At 34.7% G+C, this 20,765-nt stretch overlaps 1 protein-coding gene across 1 annotated transcript; it reads left to right on the top strand.

Moving 5' to 3' along the window:
- The first annotated feature begins 944 nt into the window (after window positions 1-944).
- LOC18444197 (glyceraldehyde-3-phosphate dehydrogenase GAPCP1, chloroplastic) lies at window positions 945-11,919 on the top strand. Its single transcript, XM_006854373.4, has 14 exons — window positions 945-1,145; window positions 3,155-3,249; window positions 3,429-3,496; window positions 3,607-3,645; window positions 3,985-4,085; window positions 5,738-5,850; window positions 6,141-6,240; window positions 6,748-6,894; window positions 7,033-7,093; window positions 7,364-7,461; window positions 8,908-9,050; window positions 9,616-9,699; window positions 10,170-10,259; window positions 11,627-11,919. Exons 1-14 carry the CDS (start codon window positions 1,056-1,058, stop codon window positions 11,679-11,681), a joined length of 1,284 nt encoding a protein of 427 aa, XP_006854435.1. The 5' UTR covers window positions 945-1,055; the 3' UTR covers window positions 11,682-11,919.
- Window positions 11,920-20,765: the final 8,846 nt, after the last annotated feature.

The raw sequence follows: 20,765 nt of genomic DNA, 5'->3' as shown, positions 1-20,765 counted from the left end.
AAAAAAATATTTTGAATAAAATAAAATGACCAAAATATCCTTGAAAGATTCAAAGTTTTTTTGGTCACTATATTTTATCAAAAAATTATTTTTAATATTTTTTATAGGTGTGCCCCAATGAGAATATGGCACGTACCAAATTTCATATCCATATAATTTGTATAAAAAATCTAAAAATAAAATACTTTGACGTTGGATCTAAGATCAAATGGTGAGTGGCTCTCTTGATCAAAATTGGACGGCTAGATGGTAGGGAAAACATAGATCTTCTATGTTGTAGGAGAAGTATCGAAACATTTTCCAAGTGTAAAATTGTTCATCTTTTTCGTCTAATAAGATAAATTCCCCTTTAATCAATTATAACAATATTTTATTCTTAAAAATAATAGAAATTTATCAAAAATCATATAAGAGATAAATTATTTAATATTTTATACTTAATTTCATTTAAAAACACTCATCAACACATATATTATCATGAGTTGAAATAGTTGAAATGGGTAAAATAAGTAAAAGTTGGTAGGTTAGGTGCACTTTGACCAATTTTAAAAAATGAATAAAAAGTTTGTAAAAAAGAGTGGAGGATATTTTCGAAATTTCATGCCAATTAAGGGTTACTTTTGCGATGTTTTCAGGTTCTCTTGTGCGTTCGCTTTAAGCACCTCAGTTTATTGACAACATCTACGGAAACCAACTTCCAATCAAATTACTCCACGTGTCGACGTGTAAGAAAGTAAGCCTCGATGGCCTTTACTAGCCGACGTGTCTTCCAAGACTCTCGGTCCACGTAACTGTGCATTCAAATCAGTCAGAAGATCCTGACCGTCCATCAAAAGCCGACCTGACCAGACATCTGGACCGTTCGATCTTACTGCATTTCATAAACAGCTCCGCCTCGCCTATCATGGAGCCTATATATAACCACCCCCTCTCTCTCTTCAAAAATCTTATTTTTTATAGTGTTTTTTCTTCCATTTTGCTCTGCATTTTTCCTCAGGCCCTAAAATCTAGAGTTTCGATTATTCCAAACCCTAGAGCTCGTAGAAGCTTCATTAATGGCGGCGTCAGGCATGGCCAGATCCGCCTTCTCTGCAACTGCTGCTCTGCCGTCGGATCGTGTGTCTCAACGGCTGGGAAGCTTTCAGGTGAGTTCCTGTTTGAAGTTTTATGTGTGTTTCTTCTTGTTTTTAAGGGTCTTTTAGCCTTGTTTACTGTGTTTTTGTCTTGCTTTTGGTCAGCTACTATTTTGGTCTTCATGGAGTGTTTAAGTGTTGTTTTGTATTGTGAATTGATTTTCATTTCTTTTTGTGGATTGTTCCTGTATAATTTCTCGAAGTCACTGGTTTTTAAGCATGCTCTCCTTTAAATTATGTTGCTTTACATATGCTGTATGGCTGTCTGTATTTTTAACAATCGCTTTTGTTTTCCTTTGCACATATTCCCTTTAAATTATTTAATCTTATGGTTTGAAGTTTCTTGTCCCTTTGTTAACATTTCTTGGATTATTGCTTTAGTTGCATTGCTTGAATTTATGCGTGGCAAATATTTGTTTTACAATACTTACTTGTTTATTTTACAATATTTATTGTTATCTCAGATGATTAACGAAAGTTTTCTTTTTCTTTAGAAATGACTTTTTAAGTTTGTTGAACCATAGAATGCTTAGCTTGTATTTTCATTTGATGCCTGAGGTGTTGTTGCTCATTTGTCCCATGTTTTCTACATGAATTTTGTTGTTATTTGTGTTGTTATTTTATATAATTCTTTGAATTTTGTACCTTTATGTTGGTTTTGAGTTGTTTTTTTTTTTTTTTGAGGAAAAATCTTTGATTTTGGTTTCATGTGTTTTGTGTGGTGAGGATCCACAGTTGTATCTAAATGTAATTTTTTTCCCCTCTTCTTTTTAGTTTTTTGGTTGGTGACTCTTATTTCGTATTCTTCTGTCTTTTCTTTTTATTTTCTTTGTTCTTTTTTCTTGTAGTACTCTCTGTGATTCTTGTTCTTATAAATTTCTGGATTCTAGTGAATGACGACCTAGTGTTTGTTGCAGTTGAACCTGCACTTATTGCAACCTAGACCTGGTATTTTACCTTGTTTTTCGTAATCAATGCAATTTATGGTTCTTTTGTACTTCTTATGATGGTTGTACGTGATTTTCCAAGTGATCAAGCATGAAAACCATGGACTAGAGGCAAAATTTATACGTTAGTGCAGTACAACAGTACATGATGACACTAAAGCTGATATGATCAACCTACATCACTTAAATCTAATCTATGGTCATTGATTGGTTCCCAATCAAATTATCAAAAAGGGAATCAAGTATATGTTCTTCTAACCACTGCAGGTTGAAAGAAGAATACAACAGAGTCAGCAATATAAGCCAAAAAAAAAAAATCGCCGATCATTTGGCCTCCTTTTTCCTGAGCAATCTTGTTAAGTTATTTTAATTTTTTTCCATATGCATTTATTTAATTTTCAGATGTCCTGGAGGACTTCTATTTGAACAAATTACTGGTTTTCCTTTCTGGAGTTTTGTGGGCAGTCCAATGTTTATAGAAGTGAATGACCTTTTTTACGTAGGAACATTGACTGATTTGAACTGCAAACTGGATGATCAAGTCAAATTGGGTTCATGTTCTAACATTGGCGTGCCATCTATTCAGAAGCCTAGTGCAAATCTTTTTTTTTTTTTTTGGGTAATTAAGTGGGGAAGACAGGCCCCTACCCATTTTTTAAAGTAGATTAGGAGTTAGATTTTTGAAGGTGTTATTAAGGTGGTGTTAGCGGTAGAAATGGAAACCACAATGTGGTGACTAGGTGTAGGGATGCTACCACCACAACCCCAGACCCTTTCCTAAATCTAGTGCAAATCATGGGTAATTGACAAGTAATTTTAGACACTTACATTGGCTTGCATTATGCATTCCTCAATTTGTTTTAGTCTGTATGACATTTTATTATATCAAGTCATTAAGTGGTATTATTGAAAGCCCTTATTTTTCATATCTCTAATTTGGAAGATATTGGACTTATAAGTTATCAGAATTTGGGAAGCATAATCAGTTGTAATAAATCCTATGGTGATACATGCAAAATAAATAAATCAATAAATTATAGCAAATGTGAAGAAGTTACTTTTCTTTGTGTGCAGGCTTCTAGCTTTGATGGTAAGCTGAGTTTAACTAATGGGGGATTTCTGGAAAAGTTTTTCGGGTCTGTTCGGTTTGGAAAAGGTGCCATGATACAGTAAGTATCCCTCTGGCTTTTGAACTGCTCAAACCATTTGTTGAGCTTGTAGAAGCTGCTTTTGTCCCCCACAAGTTGTATGGTTATGGGCAATGTGCATAAAATTAATAATCACTGTTAAAATTTTAAAATTCCTCAAGCCATGATACTTTAGCTTTGGTTTGTTTCATACTTTTTAGGGCTCACGGTGCCAAGAATATGCAGCCTATAAGGGCTACAGCCACTGAGATTCCATCAAGAGTTCACCGTAAGTCAAATAATTGCTTTCTCCCTGTGTGTTGTTCCCCTAATATAGGATACATATCAAGAAAAACGGTTTGTCTTTTTTGGTTCTGATATTCACCTTTCTTTCTGTAGATTCGCCAAGCAGTGACAAGATAAAGATTGGAATTAATGGTAAGGATTCTCTTTTTGTTATGATCCTTTCTAATTGTTTATAGTTGATCCGTCATCCTGGAGCCTAGTATGATGACTTATAAATCTATAGCAATAGTTCATTCATTTTTTTTTATTTCCACTGGCTTGTATTTGTCAAGATTAGAATGATTATCATCTATTGGGTCCAAGATGGGTGCTTTATTGTCTTTCACCAAAAGTCCATGAGAATTTACCATTTGATGCATGGAATGTTTCACTCAACACCGGCTGTTAGGAATATGTCAAACTGTGTTGCTTAAATTTTGAAGGCAGGAGTTCCAGTGAATTGGAATTTCTAAGAGTTGATTCCTGTTACAGGATTTGGTCGGATTGGAAGATTAGTACTGCGTGTGGCTGTGGAAGGTGATGGTGTTGAAGTTGTAGCTGTCAATGATCCTTTTATTGACGCAAAGTACATGGTAAGAAGCTGCACCCAATAGATTATGAAAATCTATGCATCAGGCAACAATTAGTCTTGCGTTAATCATCAAAAAGGAAAATAAATTACCTTGTGATTACATTCCTTTTGTGTTTTGCTTTAAAGGCTTTTGTATTAGTGTTTTATGCACCTATATGCGTACATCTTAAAATGGTTCCGCACCCCTTATCCGGCCAACTCGTGGTTGATTTAACATTCCTTCAAGGCACTTATATCAAAAGTTCACCTCCTGAAGTGGGTCTAAATCTTCCTTTGATACTTAACCCATCCTTTCTTGCTATCACGTGTCTATATATGCTATTTGTCTCTTGCCGTGAGCCTGCAAAGAGACTGTAAATGGGCATTACTTCCAAAGAGACCTGTTGCCCACAAAATACCTTTGGCTTAGTGCCCTATAATGTTGGGAAACTGAGGCAAGAACCCATAGCCCTTTAACAACTTCTATTATAGATATTTTCTATCTGTAGCCCCTGTTCCCCCTCTTGCAGATGTGTCCTTGCCTTAGAAGCCAAAATATTCTGAGTGTGGTTCTCCAGCTCCCAAGTTTAGCATTTCTGAGGTGATGGTTAGGAAATCAGTTGAAATTTTCACCACATTGACTTTCAAAATTATGCCATGTCACTTTTTTTTCCCTTCAAAGCTATCTATGTTTAACTGACACTTTGCCTTTTCCTTTTAAATATGAAAAAATGAAAAAAACAAATTTGAAAACTTCAGTGTTGTTTTTCAGGTCCGCCTCCTTTCTCGAGTAATTAAATTTAACTTCATATTTGATTAAGATGTAGCTCTAACTCAACATCTCAACCTAAATTATGGGGACATGTTTCTTGCTGAAATTGATATTGCAAAGACATGAGTAAGAAACTCTTCTCCGTATCACATATCAATTTGCAACATCAAATGTAGTAGCTTTATCCTCAATTTTGATGGTTAATTTAGGCATATTGAGAAATCAATATATTTCACCATTCTGCTATGTTTTCTAATTTAAATGATAGTCACTTAATGCTTTGGTTGTTAATCTGGTATTTGATTTCTCATATTTTCTTCCAATGCCTTGTTATTCAAATTACAAATTTGAAAATTTTAAAAGACAGAAGAAAGTCTAACTTAAAACCAGAACGTTTTAAGGCTTTCAAAAAATCTTTAATGGTATTGTGAGTAATGGCTCCTTTTTCTATAGGTCAGATTAACCCTACTTGAAACAATTTTAAGGTACAAATATGAGGAATTAGCAGTGTTCAAAAATTCCATGAGTCCGACTTGGACTCACCCTTGTCACTCTTAACAGGCACCCTGCCAGTTCTGGATGACCTGGACTCAAATGATCCGAGTCTTGACTTGGTCTTGACAGTCTCATGAGTCAGACCTGGTCTCTTTGGGCCTTGAACTAGTGTGTCCTGGTCTTTGATAAAACCAGTGATGGTCCAGTTCTTGACTGAGACTTGCTTGAGTGTTAGCTGCCTCCCAATTTTGAATGATACATGAATGTTGCATATTCTTAATCAATAAGTATGTTGCCTTATTTTTTTGAGGCAAATCACCATTCCTATTATGAGCTTGTAGCTGATAATTTAGATATTTCTGTGGGATTGTAACAGGATTAGTTATATATATCTCCTCCTTTTGCAGGCCTACATGCTTAAGTATGATTCAACGCATGGGCTTTTCAAAGGAACCATTAAAGTCTTGGATGGCACAACATTGGAAATCAATGGGAAGAGGATTGCAGTTACAAGCAAAAGGTTATTTCATTTTCCATGGCTGCTTTTGGGCAGTCTGTAGTCCAGTGAATCATTTGGTAAACTAGTTGTAGTCCTGTGATTGCTAGCTATATATTTAATGAACAAGAAAATAAGAGAACATTTCTTTTCTTAACTTGGTCCATACAGTAATAGACTTGTGGTTGTCTTAGTGGCCAGATGAATCACTATGAGCATTTATTTTGTGCTTCTGTTAATGGGGTTTACTATTTGATCCTGTCATTAATTTGTATGAAAAGTTCTTACTATTTTTAAAATTTCATGTTTTGCAGGGACCCAGCAGAGATTCCATGGGGAGATTTTGGGGTGGAGTATGTGGTTGAGTCCTCTGGAGTTTTCACCACGATCGAAAAGGCCTCAAAACATCTCAATGTAATCTGGCAATGACAAAAACATTTTTTGTTGCCGTTTGTTGTTGTTTCAAGCTATCATTGCTATTATTTTTTATCTCATAGGAGAAGGATTATGAAGAGATCCCTGGCTTTTCTAGAGTTTATAAAAATGCTTCAGTCTTTTCAGTCACATAAGAAATACTTTCCAATTTTGATGGATATGCCCCCACAATGGTGGAGTTCAATTTGGAACATTTTTCTTGTTAATAATATGAAATGTGAAACAAACATAGGTGGCATTTCTTAATGGGACTACTTCATATACCATGACCTTCCCTATTGATCTCTCATGTATTCTAAATCATATGAATATAGCCAAAATTTATACCACCACTTATTCAATGGTCACAATCTTCATATTAACCTAAGGCAGGCTGTTTTATTTAAATTTAGAAATATTCCTAGTGTTTGGGTCAATTTTGAGAAATTGGGTTTCTCAATTAGAACATGTGTTTATATGATCTATGCTTCTTATTGCTGATGACAGGGTGGAGCAAATAAGGTGGTGATATCTGCGCCTTCAGCAGATGCACCAATGTTTGTAGTGGGTGTTAATGAGGGGAATTACCAGCCAAACATGAGCATTGTCTCAAATGCAAGCTGCACGACCAATTGTCTAGCCCCTCTTGCCAAGGTCTGGTTAATTTTTTCATGTACTCTTGGCATATCTTGAGTATAGCATAATCAGATTAATGTGTGACTGAATGGCGCACTTTGTATGTGAACATGGCTGAGTTTCTTTGCAAACTTGTTTTATGGAATATGATTTCAGGTGGTGCATGAGGAGTTTGGTATTCTTGAAGGTCTTATGACCACTGTGCATGCCACAACAGGTTGCTCTCTCTCTCTCTCTCTCTCTCTCTCTCTCTCTCTCTGGCACACATGTTGGTTGATTCTTTCTTTCTTTTGTTCGTGACCATGCGAAGAATTTATACATATTAAAGATTTTTGGTTGATGGAAATGGAGCACAAGAAAGCTAGGATGATCTGCTCTTCAGTTTGGCCTAACTCAGCCATCCACCTTCACTATAAAGTAGTGTGTTTTTGTTGGTTTTTACCTACATTGCATACTGAATCATTCTTAATTGTGTTATTTCAATCAGCTACTCAAAAGACAGTGGATGGCCCTTCCATGAAGGATTGGCGAGGAGGGAGAGGAGCTGGGCAAAACATCATTCCAAGTTCCACTGGTGCTGCTAAGGTATTTTTTCTGGTGGAATATCTAAACAAATTTTGGAACTCCTCTGTGAATCATGCAGATGCTCCAGAAACTCTGAACGTCAAAATAGAGCTTTAGCTATTAATGTTTTTTGACAAATATGCACTGTAGTGTTTCAAATACTATGATTAACTTGGTCTGGTATTCCAAATAGTAAATACCAGACCTAGGGTGAAAACGCCATACGACATAGTAAACACCAGTTCAGGCAGCTGTTCAATAACAACAATTTCTAGGGTACACCACTTGCTTTGGAGATTTCGGGCACCTGCATGATATCTGCCAGGTGTTTCAAGCATTGTTTAAATCATAGTTACTCGAATCTCTTACCGAAGATTGCAATTTCGATTCCGAACCCCGATTTGGTGATTCCGAATAGGCTTCATGGAATCTGTTTCTATGAAGTATAGAATCTCGATTCCTTATTTTAGGAATCTTGATTCCAATACTTATAGAATATCGTTCCTATATTTACTGATTATTAATTCCGCAATTGATAAATTTTGATTCTATACTTGTTGAAATTGATTTCCAAATTTACCAGAATTCTACCACTTCCCCAGTTTTTGTTTTTTTTTGTTTTTTTTCCTGAGAAATAATGTTTAGAAGTTTTCAAGGCATCAAACTACTCAAGCTAAACACTCAATCCCAAGCTACAAGGTGTGGCAACCAAAGTGGTGGTCCGCGTTCTCTACTTAATTCTTTAAGTATGTATTGTATTTATTCAATGGAGAGATTGCAACTCTAAGTTGTTAGAAATAATGTAATACAAATAATGTAAACGTGCATGTATGGCATATGGGTCAATTAATGGCATTGAGAATGTAATTTTCCCTATTAGTTCCCTCTCGATTCTAAAGATGTTGGAATCTCGATTCCATATCGGTCGATTCCAACTAGGTGGTAAACTTGATTCCAAAATGCTAGGAATCTCGATTCTATGTTGGTTGAATCTCGATTCCTAAAATAGGAATCTCATTCCCCACAATTCTTCTTGTATGGATGTCGATCCCGAAAATAGGAACCTTCCAGCCAGCAGTGATTCCTTGCTTCCGATTCCTAAATCGATTCAGTTTCTAAATTGCTTTGGGTAACTGTGGTTTATACCAGCAGTGAGCCTGCAACTTATTTCATGCCAAGTTTGCAATTTTTTTTTTTTCCTTTTTTGCATTCTTTTTCCTTTTTATGTTTAAACTTCATGTTGGCAAACTGAAAAGCATAGTTTTCCTTAAGCATATCATCCAACTTTATGAATTTACAATCGTTTTCACATAATAATCTAGTTTGAAAAGCTCTGGTCTGTCCATTTCTTAGTTATATTCTTTATTGCTATGATTGATTATTATTGGTTTCTACTGTAGATTTTTGATGCTATGTTACCTCTTATTACTGTGTTTTATTATCTATATATACACCTCTGGGTTTCAGGCAGTGGGAAAAGTTCTTCCTGAACTCAACGGGAAACTAACTGGTATGGCTTTCCGAGTTCCCACCCCCAATGTCTCGGTGGTAGACCTAACATGTCGTTTAGAGAAACCAGCCTCCTATGATGACATAAAAGTCGCAATTAAGTAAGTAATTGATGTCTTTCTGTCAACATTTCCTTGTAAAAAGTTCTAAATCGCAAGTATAATATTCATAGCTTGCATATGGAGAAGCACACAACCACCAAGTTAACCATTCAATTAGATCTCACTGGTCAGGGGAAAGTATAGGGTAATCCCATGACTGTAGAAACAACAGTCCATGGGTTCTCACCAGTCAATGAAATGATGGTAGGTGTTCGAGATAGTGAAGTCTACCATCTCAGTCATTTCTTGTTTTGGCGAACCTACTCTCTCCTGCACCATTTATCGTTATATTGAACGGTGATGACCCCAAAATTACTGTTTCTCCATTATCTTCAGGATTACCACATACTCCCCTGAGATGCCACCTATTGGATGGGTAGCCAATCAAGTGGAATCCTGATGATCCTATTCCATGGCTGTGAACCTGTTTGTCCTTCGTTTTTCTTTTCATGGGTTGTGTACAGGATTATTTGGGTAAGGTAGTATAGTAGAACCTGGGAAATATGACGCTGTTCTTTGGTTATTTGGAGAATGACTAACAGTTGATTATTTTGCTATGAATCAGGGCTGCATCTGAGGGTCCTCTTAGAGGCATCCTTGGCTACACGGATGAGGATGTTGTCTCAAATGACTTTGTTGGTGACTCTAGGTAGGTTGATGGCTTTGTTGCTTCTTGCATCTTCCCTTGTATTCAACTATACTAAAGAGTGACCTGGATAGAGAAAAAAAGGAGGCATACAAAATCAACAAATTGCAACCTGAAAAAAATTCCGAACTATTTTCGCACCACTAAGACCATGTTCACCGAGGTCTGGATTTGACACTACAAAGTTTATTATCCTCTCAAGAATGGAAAAATGAGAGCTACTGTCTAAATCAAATTTGATTGTATCATCTTTTTTTATTATTGGATCTTTTGATTTTTATTGGTGAAACGATCTTAAATGAATATAAAATTTTGAGTATACGTGTGGTTTCCTACTTTTGTTACTTTCTGCAACAAACATGGAATCGACATAAATTACAGTGTGTGTGTGCATGTGTGTGTGTGTGATTGATGAAAAAAGAGCTTTGCAGGACTTTAACGTTGATATGGTTATTTGTTGTTTCTGTTAATAGATCAAGTATTTTTGATGCTAAGGCGGGAATAGGTTTGAGTTCTTCTTTCATTAAACTCATCTCATGGTACGACAATGAGTGGGGTTACAGGTATTCTCCTAAACTTCTGTGTTGTTTTCCTCACACTCCTCAGGCCGTGTATTTCTTGCATTTCTCGGCAATCATTAGTATATATTTGTATTAGATTGCTCGTAGAACCATAATCTAGACCAGAGTTGGAATACTTGGTTGAGTCCACTTGGACTCATCTGAATCACTTGCGCTTGGACAGTAGTATCCAGTCCAGTGTTGGAGTACTCGATTGAGTCCACTTGGACACTTGTGAATCACTCGGGCTCAGACCTGCCGCTGGGCCCAAAATTAATCATACGGGCAGTGTTACCCTGACATTTAGATGGAGCTTGGTGTAGCACGTTGACACTTGCAGACACTAACCTCACACGTGATTATATATGTTGGGTGACATTATCAATTATGAGATTGATGTGGACACTTTAAATATAAGTGTCTTTCTTTTTATATCATAAAATTGTAGGGAACCTAGTAGAGCATGTGTTTATCTTCACCAAGGTTGTGGTTCTTATTCCCACGGCTAGCAATCTTTTTCCTTTTTATTTTTGCCGCAAAGTTTTGATTGTAAAAATGCTTAATAACACTAAGTGCACATAGCAAGAATGGAATCTCCTCCAACTGCCCTTCAGTGCGTCACTTCTACCATCACGCAATTACTAGTTTCATGAAATGAAAAGAAAGATCGAATTATATACTGTTAAAAGTTGACACATGGTCACATCAAGATTCAAACTCCTACTACCTGGAACTTTGCTCCATCTTGTGAACTCTACTACCTCTCCATTTGTAACGTTGTTGTCGTAAATTGTAAAATAATGTTATATATTAATCAAAATATGTTGTTTTATTTATAAAAAATAAATGCAAAGATGTGTCTAGCTGTACTGACTTTTTAGACCTATGCAATAGACTCTTGCAACACTTGTCAACACCAAAACCCATGTCGGTGTCCATGTAACGATGCATCTGGGAGCAGCTTTACTGGTTCTAATGTTATTATTATTATTTTTTATCCTTTTTTTTTTCTTTTTGGGAAGTCTGCTGATGAACTCAACTGAGTCTGCCAATCCTGACTCATTGGACCCTAGTAAATCCTTGTTATCCCACACTGATCTAGAGTAATACCTGGAAATGATTTCACTAGTGTACACATGTTGAGGCTTTAAACACACTCGCTCCCTCGTAGATGCGCATGAGCATGCGCGAGGTGATTTCAATGGTTTTGCGAGTATAATTACAAGTAGACATCTCCAAGCATTTGTTTCTCCTTTCTTTGTGTAGTTCAGCAGCAGGATTTGAACTTAGGACATGGTGTTACAATCATCAATACGTTGGCTTTGCTCTCTCTCTCTCTCTCTCTGACATTCATTTCATTTTTATGTCAGTAACCGGGTGGTGGACCTGATTGAGCACATGGCACTGGTGGCAGCCCGGAATTGAGACGGGCTTTTACATGTTCCAGTTTTGGTATAGGGAGCTGACGAATCTTAACTCGGCAGTGTCCATGGAAAATGGGAGTTGTGAAATAAAGAAAGTGGTATTTTTTTATTTGTCGTGGAGGGACTGGTTTTTTAGCATCAGTGCCTTGTGTCTCGTGACTCCTTAATGTTTTTATGATGATAAGGCTATTTTGCTAAGAAGCAAGTTCACCATCTTTCAATAAAATTAGTTCTCTCTCTCTCTCTCTCTCTCTCTCTCTCTCTCTCTCTCTCTCTACTTCAATGGCACTCTAAGTTTGAGCCAAAATAAATACATAGATTAATTTTCAGATTATTTTGTTGTTGATTTTTAGGAAACTGGATTCCCACCAAGAATCACCAAAGAAAGAACTTAAGACATCATCGATATGTTTATTATCTTTTTTTTTTCACATTTTTACAGTACAGTATTAATATAATTTTTCCTTCTCAAAAACAATTGTACATTTTTTCACTGTTACTATCCGGGCATGCCCGCATATGATTTTTTGTAATTGCTTAGATCAAATTTGAGAGGTCATTCAATTTATTGGAACCAATGTGGTGAAATTGATTTTTATCTGACATTAAAAAAATTCAAAAATTCACTTAAATTTCTTAAAAATATAGTTTTTTAAAGTTTCCAAAAATTAATGGTATTTCATTTTAACTTTCATCATTGTAATAAAAATACATAGATATGGAGAACATGTCTCATGTCTGAATATTTGTTACCCATTACATTTATTTTATGGTCAAATAAAGAATTAAAATATAACTCATTACAATAAAAAGTATTATGTTAGGTGTTCAATAATCCCTTTGAAAAATCTGTCAAATAAAGATTTAATCTTGTAAAGTAAATTATTTGTCAAAATCTTAATTTTTGGAAAGCTTGTCCCAAAGTTTTTCAAATAAAGACTTTATGAAAATTAGACAAATAATTCATTATCAAATAAACACTTAACATAATCCCTTTAAAAAATCTATCCCAATGTCTTTTAAAACCAAGCGTTTCATTGCCTGAGTAGACTAAGGTCAGGCCATGGGTTTGTTCCAATTAAAATTGAACTATCTTGGGTTTTTTTTTGTTTCGAAGACTCTTCATCTCATAAAGTAAAAAGTAAGAAGCGGGAGAATTGTTCTACATCAAGCGTGAGGCTCTATAAAACGTTTAAGGCCCATACTTTCATTATGCATGCAGTGTAGTACTTGGGCCCGCTTTACAAATGCATAATATGATATGAGGTTGGCTCCCAAGTCTCTTTTCAAAAAATAATTCAAAAATTCCTCCAAATTGTATCTAAAAAGCGGACACACAAAAAAACTCCCCCCCCCCTTTCCCCCTGCCATCAAATCAGTTCATCAACGAACGGGTTCGTTGTTTCTAATAGATGTCAACAGATAGCCGGCCGGTTCAAGGGGTACCCGACAGGTACCCGATATATAATGGGAACCAAAGCAGTTTCAACGATTCTTAATCCATATCAAATAATTTCAATCCAGATCTTTGAATTTTCAAACCTTGATCTTAACCACCCTTTTTTCGCTACTTCATACATCTTGACGCCTTAAAGATGAAACATGGTGCTTAGAAAAAGAAACAAAAACTGGCCTGCAGCTGCTTATGTCTTATTTTAACCCTCCGTGAATATACAAGGTCATGTTTGTGAATATGTATCAACTCCAAAATCCAGGGTTGAAATACTTGGCTCAATTTGTAGGTCGACATTTCAAGGGTCGACCTCAATGGTGAGTAAAATACAGTGAGTAGAATGAAAAAAACTTTAGTACGGCTTTTGAATGGTTGAACTACTTGAAAAGTTAAAAAAATTAAAAAACCAAAAGACTTGTGGTTTGACCATTCAAGAGTCGACCCACAATATGGAAATCATCAGGTCATAATGGTTGGACTGTTCAAGTGTCGATCTAGCAGCAATTTTATCAAAAAAAATTACAAAAATGGCACTCCACAGTAAAGTTGAACTATTTAGAACCATTCTTTAAAAAGAGTAGAATGGGATGCATATGATAATTTCCCAATATCTTTCCATACATGAATCTATAATCTAGTTAGTCAAAGACATGAAGAATCGGGTTTGAGCTTGAGTAGTTTAGCAGCTGGTGTCCAGAAGATCACAAAATTTGGACCATCCATTTTAGTGGGCATTAAATTCTATCTTTATATACGCACACATACATGGGAGATTATCTGTAAGCTGACAGGATGTGCTAGATTTTTTGTAAGCTGAACGGTAATGGGAGATTTTTCTATAAGCTGATCGGCCAATTGGCTAGATCGAAGAAGAAGAAATGAGATGGATGGCTGATGTAGGGAGATGGGAGAAAGAAAATAAACAAAATAAAAAAATAAAAGTAAATGGTGAAAAAATATACGTCTTTTAACATCTACAAAAGGAGTCCACCCAAAAAAGATCTTTTCACTCTACGTAACCCATAAATAAAAATCACTCGAATAACCTACAATTATCTGGTGCAAAAAAAACAATTCCAATAACCCACAACTATCTGGTGCAGTTCTGTGGGTGATTTCTCCCACAGATAATGGGATATCGATGGTAAAACTGAAGGGAATATCAAGAAAAACAAGCATGAGAAATGTCTCAAAAATAAAGGACTCAAATGGGTTTCAGGTTGTTTTGCAATATGGTTGCACACACATCAAGTGGTGTAGTTTTACATGCCATCAGATTAGGTGTATGAGGTGGGTTGGAGCAAGCATCTCTAGAGAGAGAAAAGAGGAGCTCTCATCTGGTTATGGATGTGAAACCAAGCAAGGCCATGCTTTCTTCCTTGGAACTCCTCAATGAGCTTAAGATAAATGCAGCAAGGTTTGTGCAAAGTATGCCTTTACTTAGGTATTGTTCTCTCTTTCTCCCCCATTGAAAAGGAGGATTTTTTTTTTTTTTCTTTTTTTTTGGGTAATTTAGTGGGAAAGGCAGGCCCCATCCGTTTTTTCAATAGATTAAGGAGTTATAGTTTTTAAGGTGTTGATTGAGGGTATCAGTAAGAATGGATACCACGATAATGCTACCACCAGGACCCTAGCCCCTTTCCTAGGCACTAGAGGGAGGCTTAGGGGTGAAGGAAGTTGGAATGGGTACTCTCTTCTCTCTATCCAAGAATTTCAATAGATATTGTAAATGGGATAGGCTTTTCAATGGGTGCCGTAAATCGAACCTGTAATTTGCTACATTATTCCTCTCTTCATATTCTATCTTGTTTTCTCTCTTTTCTCTTTATGCCTGGGAAAATTCTAAGATATAGGTGGACAGTTAAACATGTACAGAAAAATGGTTATGCAGAATAATTTATAATTCATATATATGAAAAGCTAGTAATGGCTTTATTCATATTTCTAAATATATGAATATCCAGGTTCTGTTTTGTCAAACAGAGCCTAAAAAACCTTAATCAATATTAAATCTTAACTCTCAGCTTTTCAAAAAACTAGACTTACAATTCTGCCTTTCAATTCTCTACGATATAAAAATACATAAATAGATTAAAAAAAACCATAAACTAAAAATAAATCCAAATTAAAATTAAAAAATAATAAAATTAAAAATTAAAAATTAAAAACCGATCTCATCATGCTCTCATGCTTATGGAATTAGAAAATATCCTTCATTAGATTTTCCACTTCATTCGAACTAGAAATTTTCATCCTTTTCTTATCGAAATTTGATTGTTGGACTTAATCCAACGAAATTGTGATATGTTTGGAAAATCGACCTGCGGTGTCAAAATCTTTTTCAGTTTCCACCATTCCCTACCACTAGATCAACTTCCAAAACATGTTGTGTGGTATGTGACCAAAGCTTGAGTTGATGGTCAGTTTTTTGTTTTCCACCTCTTAATATTCTTACTCTCCATATTACAATCTACTAAGTCGAAATTGTTTGTATTATTCTGCCAAGGTCTTCTGTTATGTCATTTTTTAATGTCTCAAATTTGTTTGATCCATACGCTCTATAACTGGAGCTCGAAATGTTCGTGATAGCATCATGGTCTATGAGCCACAAGACTACAATACCAAGTGATAAAGGGAAAAATGGGAAAGCAACTTAACAAAATAGAAAAACAGAAGGCAACAATAATAGATGAGAGAAAACCCCCTCAAACCTATTTTCTTTTCATGGTTTTCCCTTCTCTTCTGATCTCATATTTTTTTTTTCCTCATATATTTTTTATCTAGTTATATATTAATAGAAGAAAACCCTAAAATCCTAACTTGCACCTAATAAAGCATAATCAATATCAAATCTTAACTCTTCATCTTTAAAAATAAAAAATAAATAACCTTCCAATTCTACATATCAATTCTCTATAATACAAAAAGACACAAATATCCTAAAAGAACAGCAAAACTCAAAATAATTCGAAACTTACACTCAATAAAATAATAATAATAATAATAAAAAGGGTTAAAAACCCGTTACATCAACAACCAAGAATGGTGGATTCATTTTACCCCAAATTTTTTTTTCTAGTTCATTTTTTTTCTGAAGTGGAAAATTAGATTGCGTATGGGGGACTCAAAACCCTTAAAAGACCGCTCGAATGGAGGTCGAAAGGGCTTTATTAGGGTGAAAAGTTCTAATTGCTTCCTGTAGTTCATTTTTTTTTCTTTAGCTCATTTTGAGAGCCTAGAAGAGACCAACGTGTATGAAAAATATGACGTCATTTTTCATAAAACATAATTTATTAACAAGCAAATTTCCTTGTTCATCGCTTTTTTCCTTCTAGGCTATTTAGCATGTAGGTCAACTTATATGATACCATGCACTTGTGCTCCAAATAAGATCTAGGCTTCTATTCTCACCTAACGCATTAAAAAACTACTAACGATTTCAAAAAACAGGTAGAGGTTCGTCATCCCCACTGAATTACTAAAAAAAAAAAAAAATCCTATTTGACAGAATTTTTAATCGTTGAATGATTAATTTAAATAAAAAAAACAAAACAAAAATGTTTGGGTTTCTAGTTATTGAACACAAATCTCATCTTCCAAAAAATTGAATGATTTTTGTTCATTCTTGGGATGTTGTTTTTCGAGGTGCATACATTGATTTTGATTTTATTTTTCGTTTTGAGATATCCTCAAAATTCGTCATCCTAAATATACTCTAATATTGAATTTTCCCAAGGGAACAAATAGATAGTATGATACCGTTGAAGCACAAAATAGTGTGGCTTCACCTAAGTAAAACACAATCCAAAATGAAAAATCTAGTAGGTTTAATTTTTAGAGCAGTGTTCAGGAACTCGGAAATGTTACTATGGCCGAGGCGAGTTCCCATGTAGGCCCCTAGGTACATGGTGGGCAACTTGGGGGTACATGCTGAACAACACTTGAGTGGGTAATGTTCATACTCGCCCAAGTTACTGCAGAACTTTGTCTTACACGCATTCTTGCCCAAGTTTCTATAGAACTCTGCCTTATTCGTGTAAGGCAGAGTTCAGCAGTAATCGAGAATCTATGAATATTGCTAGGCATACTTGCCCAAGTTTTTGTAAAACTCTGACTTACTTGTGTATGGTAGAGTTTTGCAGTAATCGGGAATCTATGAACATTACTTTGGTGAGTACTGTTCATTCCATGAAATTATATATCCAACCCACATTTTTTTGCCGAAAATTCACTCCCAAAGCCCAAATTTATGCCATTTGATCATAAGTCCAAGATCTAAGTTCATTTTTCCTAGATCGTCCAAATAGAAGCGTCCGATTTGATAAAACACCATGATTTCTTGCATTTCAAAGATCAAAAAATTGAGGATTTTTCGTCTTGAAAACTTTGATTTCTTCGATCCCAATCTTTGATGAAATTCTAAGCATAAGACCATATTTATGTTCTTGATCCATTAATAGGCTCCTTCCTCCACAATAATCAAGAAAAGAAAAAGGCTTTTATTGTTCTTATTTTTTTGAATTTATTAATAAAGCAAAATTTTCAACATCTTGATCTCATGAGGCACCGTTTTTCTATTTTTAATTTTAAGTTAGCTTCATTATATGAAAATGTCAAGTAATTATGGATTTTTTCATTTTTATTTTTCTAATTAGAGGGCAAGATCTAGTGTTAAAGAACTCAAAATCCACTCTTTTTTGTTAGACAATAATCATCTAGTTATTTTTAGTTAGATGCCCAAAAAAAAATCTTATACAATATATTTTTATTTGAGGGAATTAACATACAATATGATCGAGCAGTAACTTGCTATAACGAATTAAGAGAATCCATTCGAAAATGTGAATAAAGGTGTTTTACTTTTAAGGGCTCTCGTGATCTTCGTATAATTGTGACAATAAATCCCTCGGATTTCATAAAGATATGAAGTAAATATCACAACTAAGCAAACGAATATCATGTTACAATTAAAGCGAGACCAAAAGAACATTTTTTGTTTACCTTTGGACTCAACATTTATTTTCTGGGACTTAAGCAAGATCCTTAGCTTTGATTCATAACCACGGAAGAGTGAGAATGAAACTTTATGATCCTTTGCTTTAAACTAAAGATTTGGTGATATTTAATCTCCAACATCTTTCTTTCCCCCTCTCTATATCCTCTATCAGCATTACATGGCATCCCTTCTTTAATGAGTTTCTTTTTCCACACTTTTTAAGTCTCACTCCACGAAATCCTAAACAAAATCAATAATAAATCTCTCTACATAAAAACAATACAAAGATAGCTCCTCTCTGCTTTTTATTATGTAGAAATTATAAGTGGTCGTTAGAACTTTCTAGTTGGTATGTCAACTTCTATAAAACACAAGTTAGAGTCATTCATAAGTGTAAGAAAGAGAGAGAGAGAAGTGCAAGTTAAGTAGGTTGGTATGTCAACTTCTATAAAACACAGGTTAGAGTCATTGGTAAGTGTAAGAAAGAGAGAGAGAGAAGTGCAAGTAAGTTAAGTGGGTGTAAGAGAGAAGTGGGTGCTAAGAGAAAAGTGTAGAGAAAGTGTGGAAGAGTGAGGAGTAAGATAAAGAGTGACTTATAAAAAGAGTGTGTAAAGAGAGAAAAAATTATAGAGTGAAGGCAGTAGCTCTTCTTTGGTGTAAGCTCAATTTTTGTTGAACAAAATTACAAATAAGATTGAAAGATAAATACACTCTCTTTCTTCTTGCATTGTTATTTTGAATTTAATTTTTCAGTATTATACTTTTCAAACTCCCATCATCCGATATAAAAGCAGTTTAATGTTTGCTTTAAATTTTTTGATAATCCATTAGAATTTCTTCTATTATTCAACTACAAATTTCTAAGTTAAACAAAGAAAATTATGATAAATGGAGTATTCAAATAAAAGTTCTTTTTGGGCTCTCAAGATTTAAGGGAAATTGTAGAGACAAGAATACACTATTTTTCATTTAGCAAAGAGTTAATGATTCGGCATTTGAAAATATTTCTGATGCGACTATCTCCAAGCAAGCATGGGAAATTTTACAAAAATCACATAGAGGAGTCGAGAGGGCCAAAAAGGTACGTCTTCAAGCCTTAAGAGCATGATTTGAATCTATTCACACGAACAAGAATGAATATGTTTCATACTATTTTTCTTGAATTTTGGTTGTAGTAAACCAAATGAAGAGAAATGGAGAAAAAATTGATGATGAAAGAGTAATTGAAAAAATCTTAAGATCTATGGCTCCTCGATTTGAACAATTCGTTGTAGCTATAGAGGAATCAAAAAATTTATCTTCCTAACTATTAAAGAGCTAATAGGATATCTTCAATCCTATAAGCAACAAATGACTAAGCAAGCTAATGATTCTTTAAAGCAAGCATTGCAAAGTAAATTGACAGTAAAAGACGATAGGTATGAGACAAATGCAAGAGGAAAAGGCCAAAGATGAAGAAGTATTGGAAATAGAGAAAGAGGTTTTGCAAATAGAGGAAGAGGAAGATGAACCTTTCCAAACAGAGGTGAAAGAGAATCAAGCCCCTATTCATCAAAAGGAAGAGGTAGGGGAAATTTTACATGTCCCTACAATAACCAAAGGAATAGAAGATCTAATGTTCAATGTTTCAATTGCCAAAAATTTTGGCATTATAGTTCTGGGTGCATAAATAAAACCAAACATAAAATTGAAGATCAAGTAAATGTTGTTGAAAGAAATGATGAAAATGTGCCAACTTTGTGATTAGCTTATAAAGGGGGTGAAAAAAGGCAAATAATACTTAGTATTTGGACACAAGAGCAAGTAATCACAAGTGTGTAAGAAGAGAAATGTTTATACGTCTAAATGAATCCATACACGGAGATGCTTCCGTGAGATTTCTCAAAAACCCAAGTAAAAGAAAAATGAACAATTTTAATAAAATTTAAAAATAGGGATCACCAATATATTTATGATGTTTATTATGTTTCTGCCTTAAAAAACAATATAATAAGCTTCGGTCAACTTTTGGAAAAAAGTTATGATATCCAATTTAAAGACCTTGCTCTCACAATAAAAAATAAAAATAATACATTGATTGTAAAGGTGGGGATGTCTAGGAATAGATTATTCACTTTGAATGTTAAAGTTGATTCAATTAAGTGTTTTAAGTCGATTATAAAAGATAAATCGTAGTTATGCCATTTGCGCTTTGGACATCTTAATTTTAGCGGCTTGAAATTGTTATCCATAATAATTTCATATGGTGAAAGGATTACCCGTAATAGAGCAGCTAAACAAAATTTATGAAGGATGCATATTGGGCAAGCAACATTGGAGCAATTTCCCAATTGGACAGTCATGGAGAATAACTGAGCCCTTGCATGGTGCATTCTGATGTGGCTGGACCATTTGGAATATTGTCAAATAGGAATAACATGTATTTTCTAACTTCTATTAATGATTTTAGCTAAAAAAACATGCGTTTATTTATTAAAAGAAAAACCAAAAGCGCTTTAGATTTTTAAAGAATTTAAAGCATATGTCGAAAGGCAAAGTGGACATCCCCTAGAAGTTTTGAGTGATAGAGGTGGAGAATACACCTCAAATAATTTTCAAGAATTTTGCAGGGATAATGGAATTAAATAGTAATTAAC

The sequence above is a fragment of the Amborella trichopoda genome, chromosome 7 (assembly GCF_054954075.1).
Source record: "Amborella trichopoda isolate Santa Cruz 75 chromosome 7, AtrichopodaSantaCruz75HAP2 v2.0, whole genome shotgun sequence".
In the NCBI taxonomy this organism is placed as follows: Eukaryota; Viridiplantae; Streptophyta; class Magnoliopsida; order Amborellales; family Amborellaceae; genus Amborella; species Amborella trichopoda.
This window is presented reverse-complemented; position numbering and strand designations above follow the sequence as displayed.

Bases quoted from the DNA above. Each gene is read 5' to 3' on its own strand.
- LOC18444197 (XM_006854373.4), top strand. From the start codon at position 1,056: ATGGCGGCGTCAGGCATGGCCAGATCCGCCTTCTCTGCAACTGCTGCT. The intron at 3,646-3,984 runs GTAAGGATTCTC...TTCCTGTTACAG, and splicing joins GATAAAGATTGGAATTAATG to GATTTGGTCGGATTGGAAGA. The intron at 7,462-8,907 runs GTATTTTTTCTG...TCTGGGTTTCAG, and splicing joins GTTCCACTGGTGCTGCTAAG to GCAGTGGGAAAAGTTCTTCC.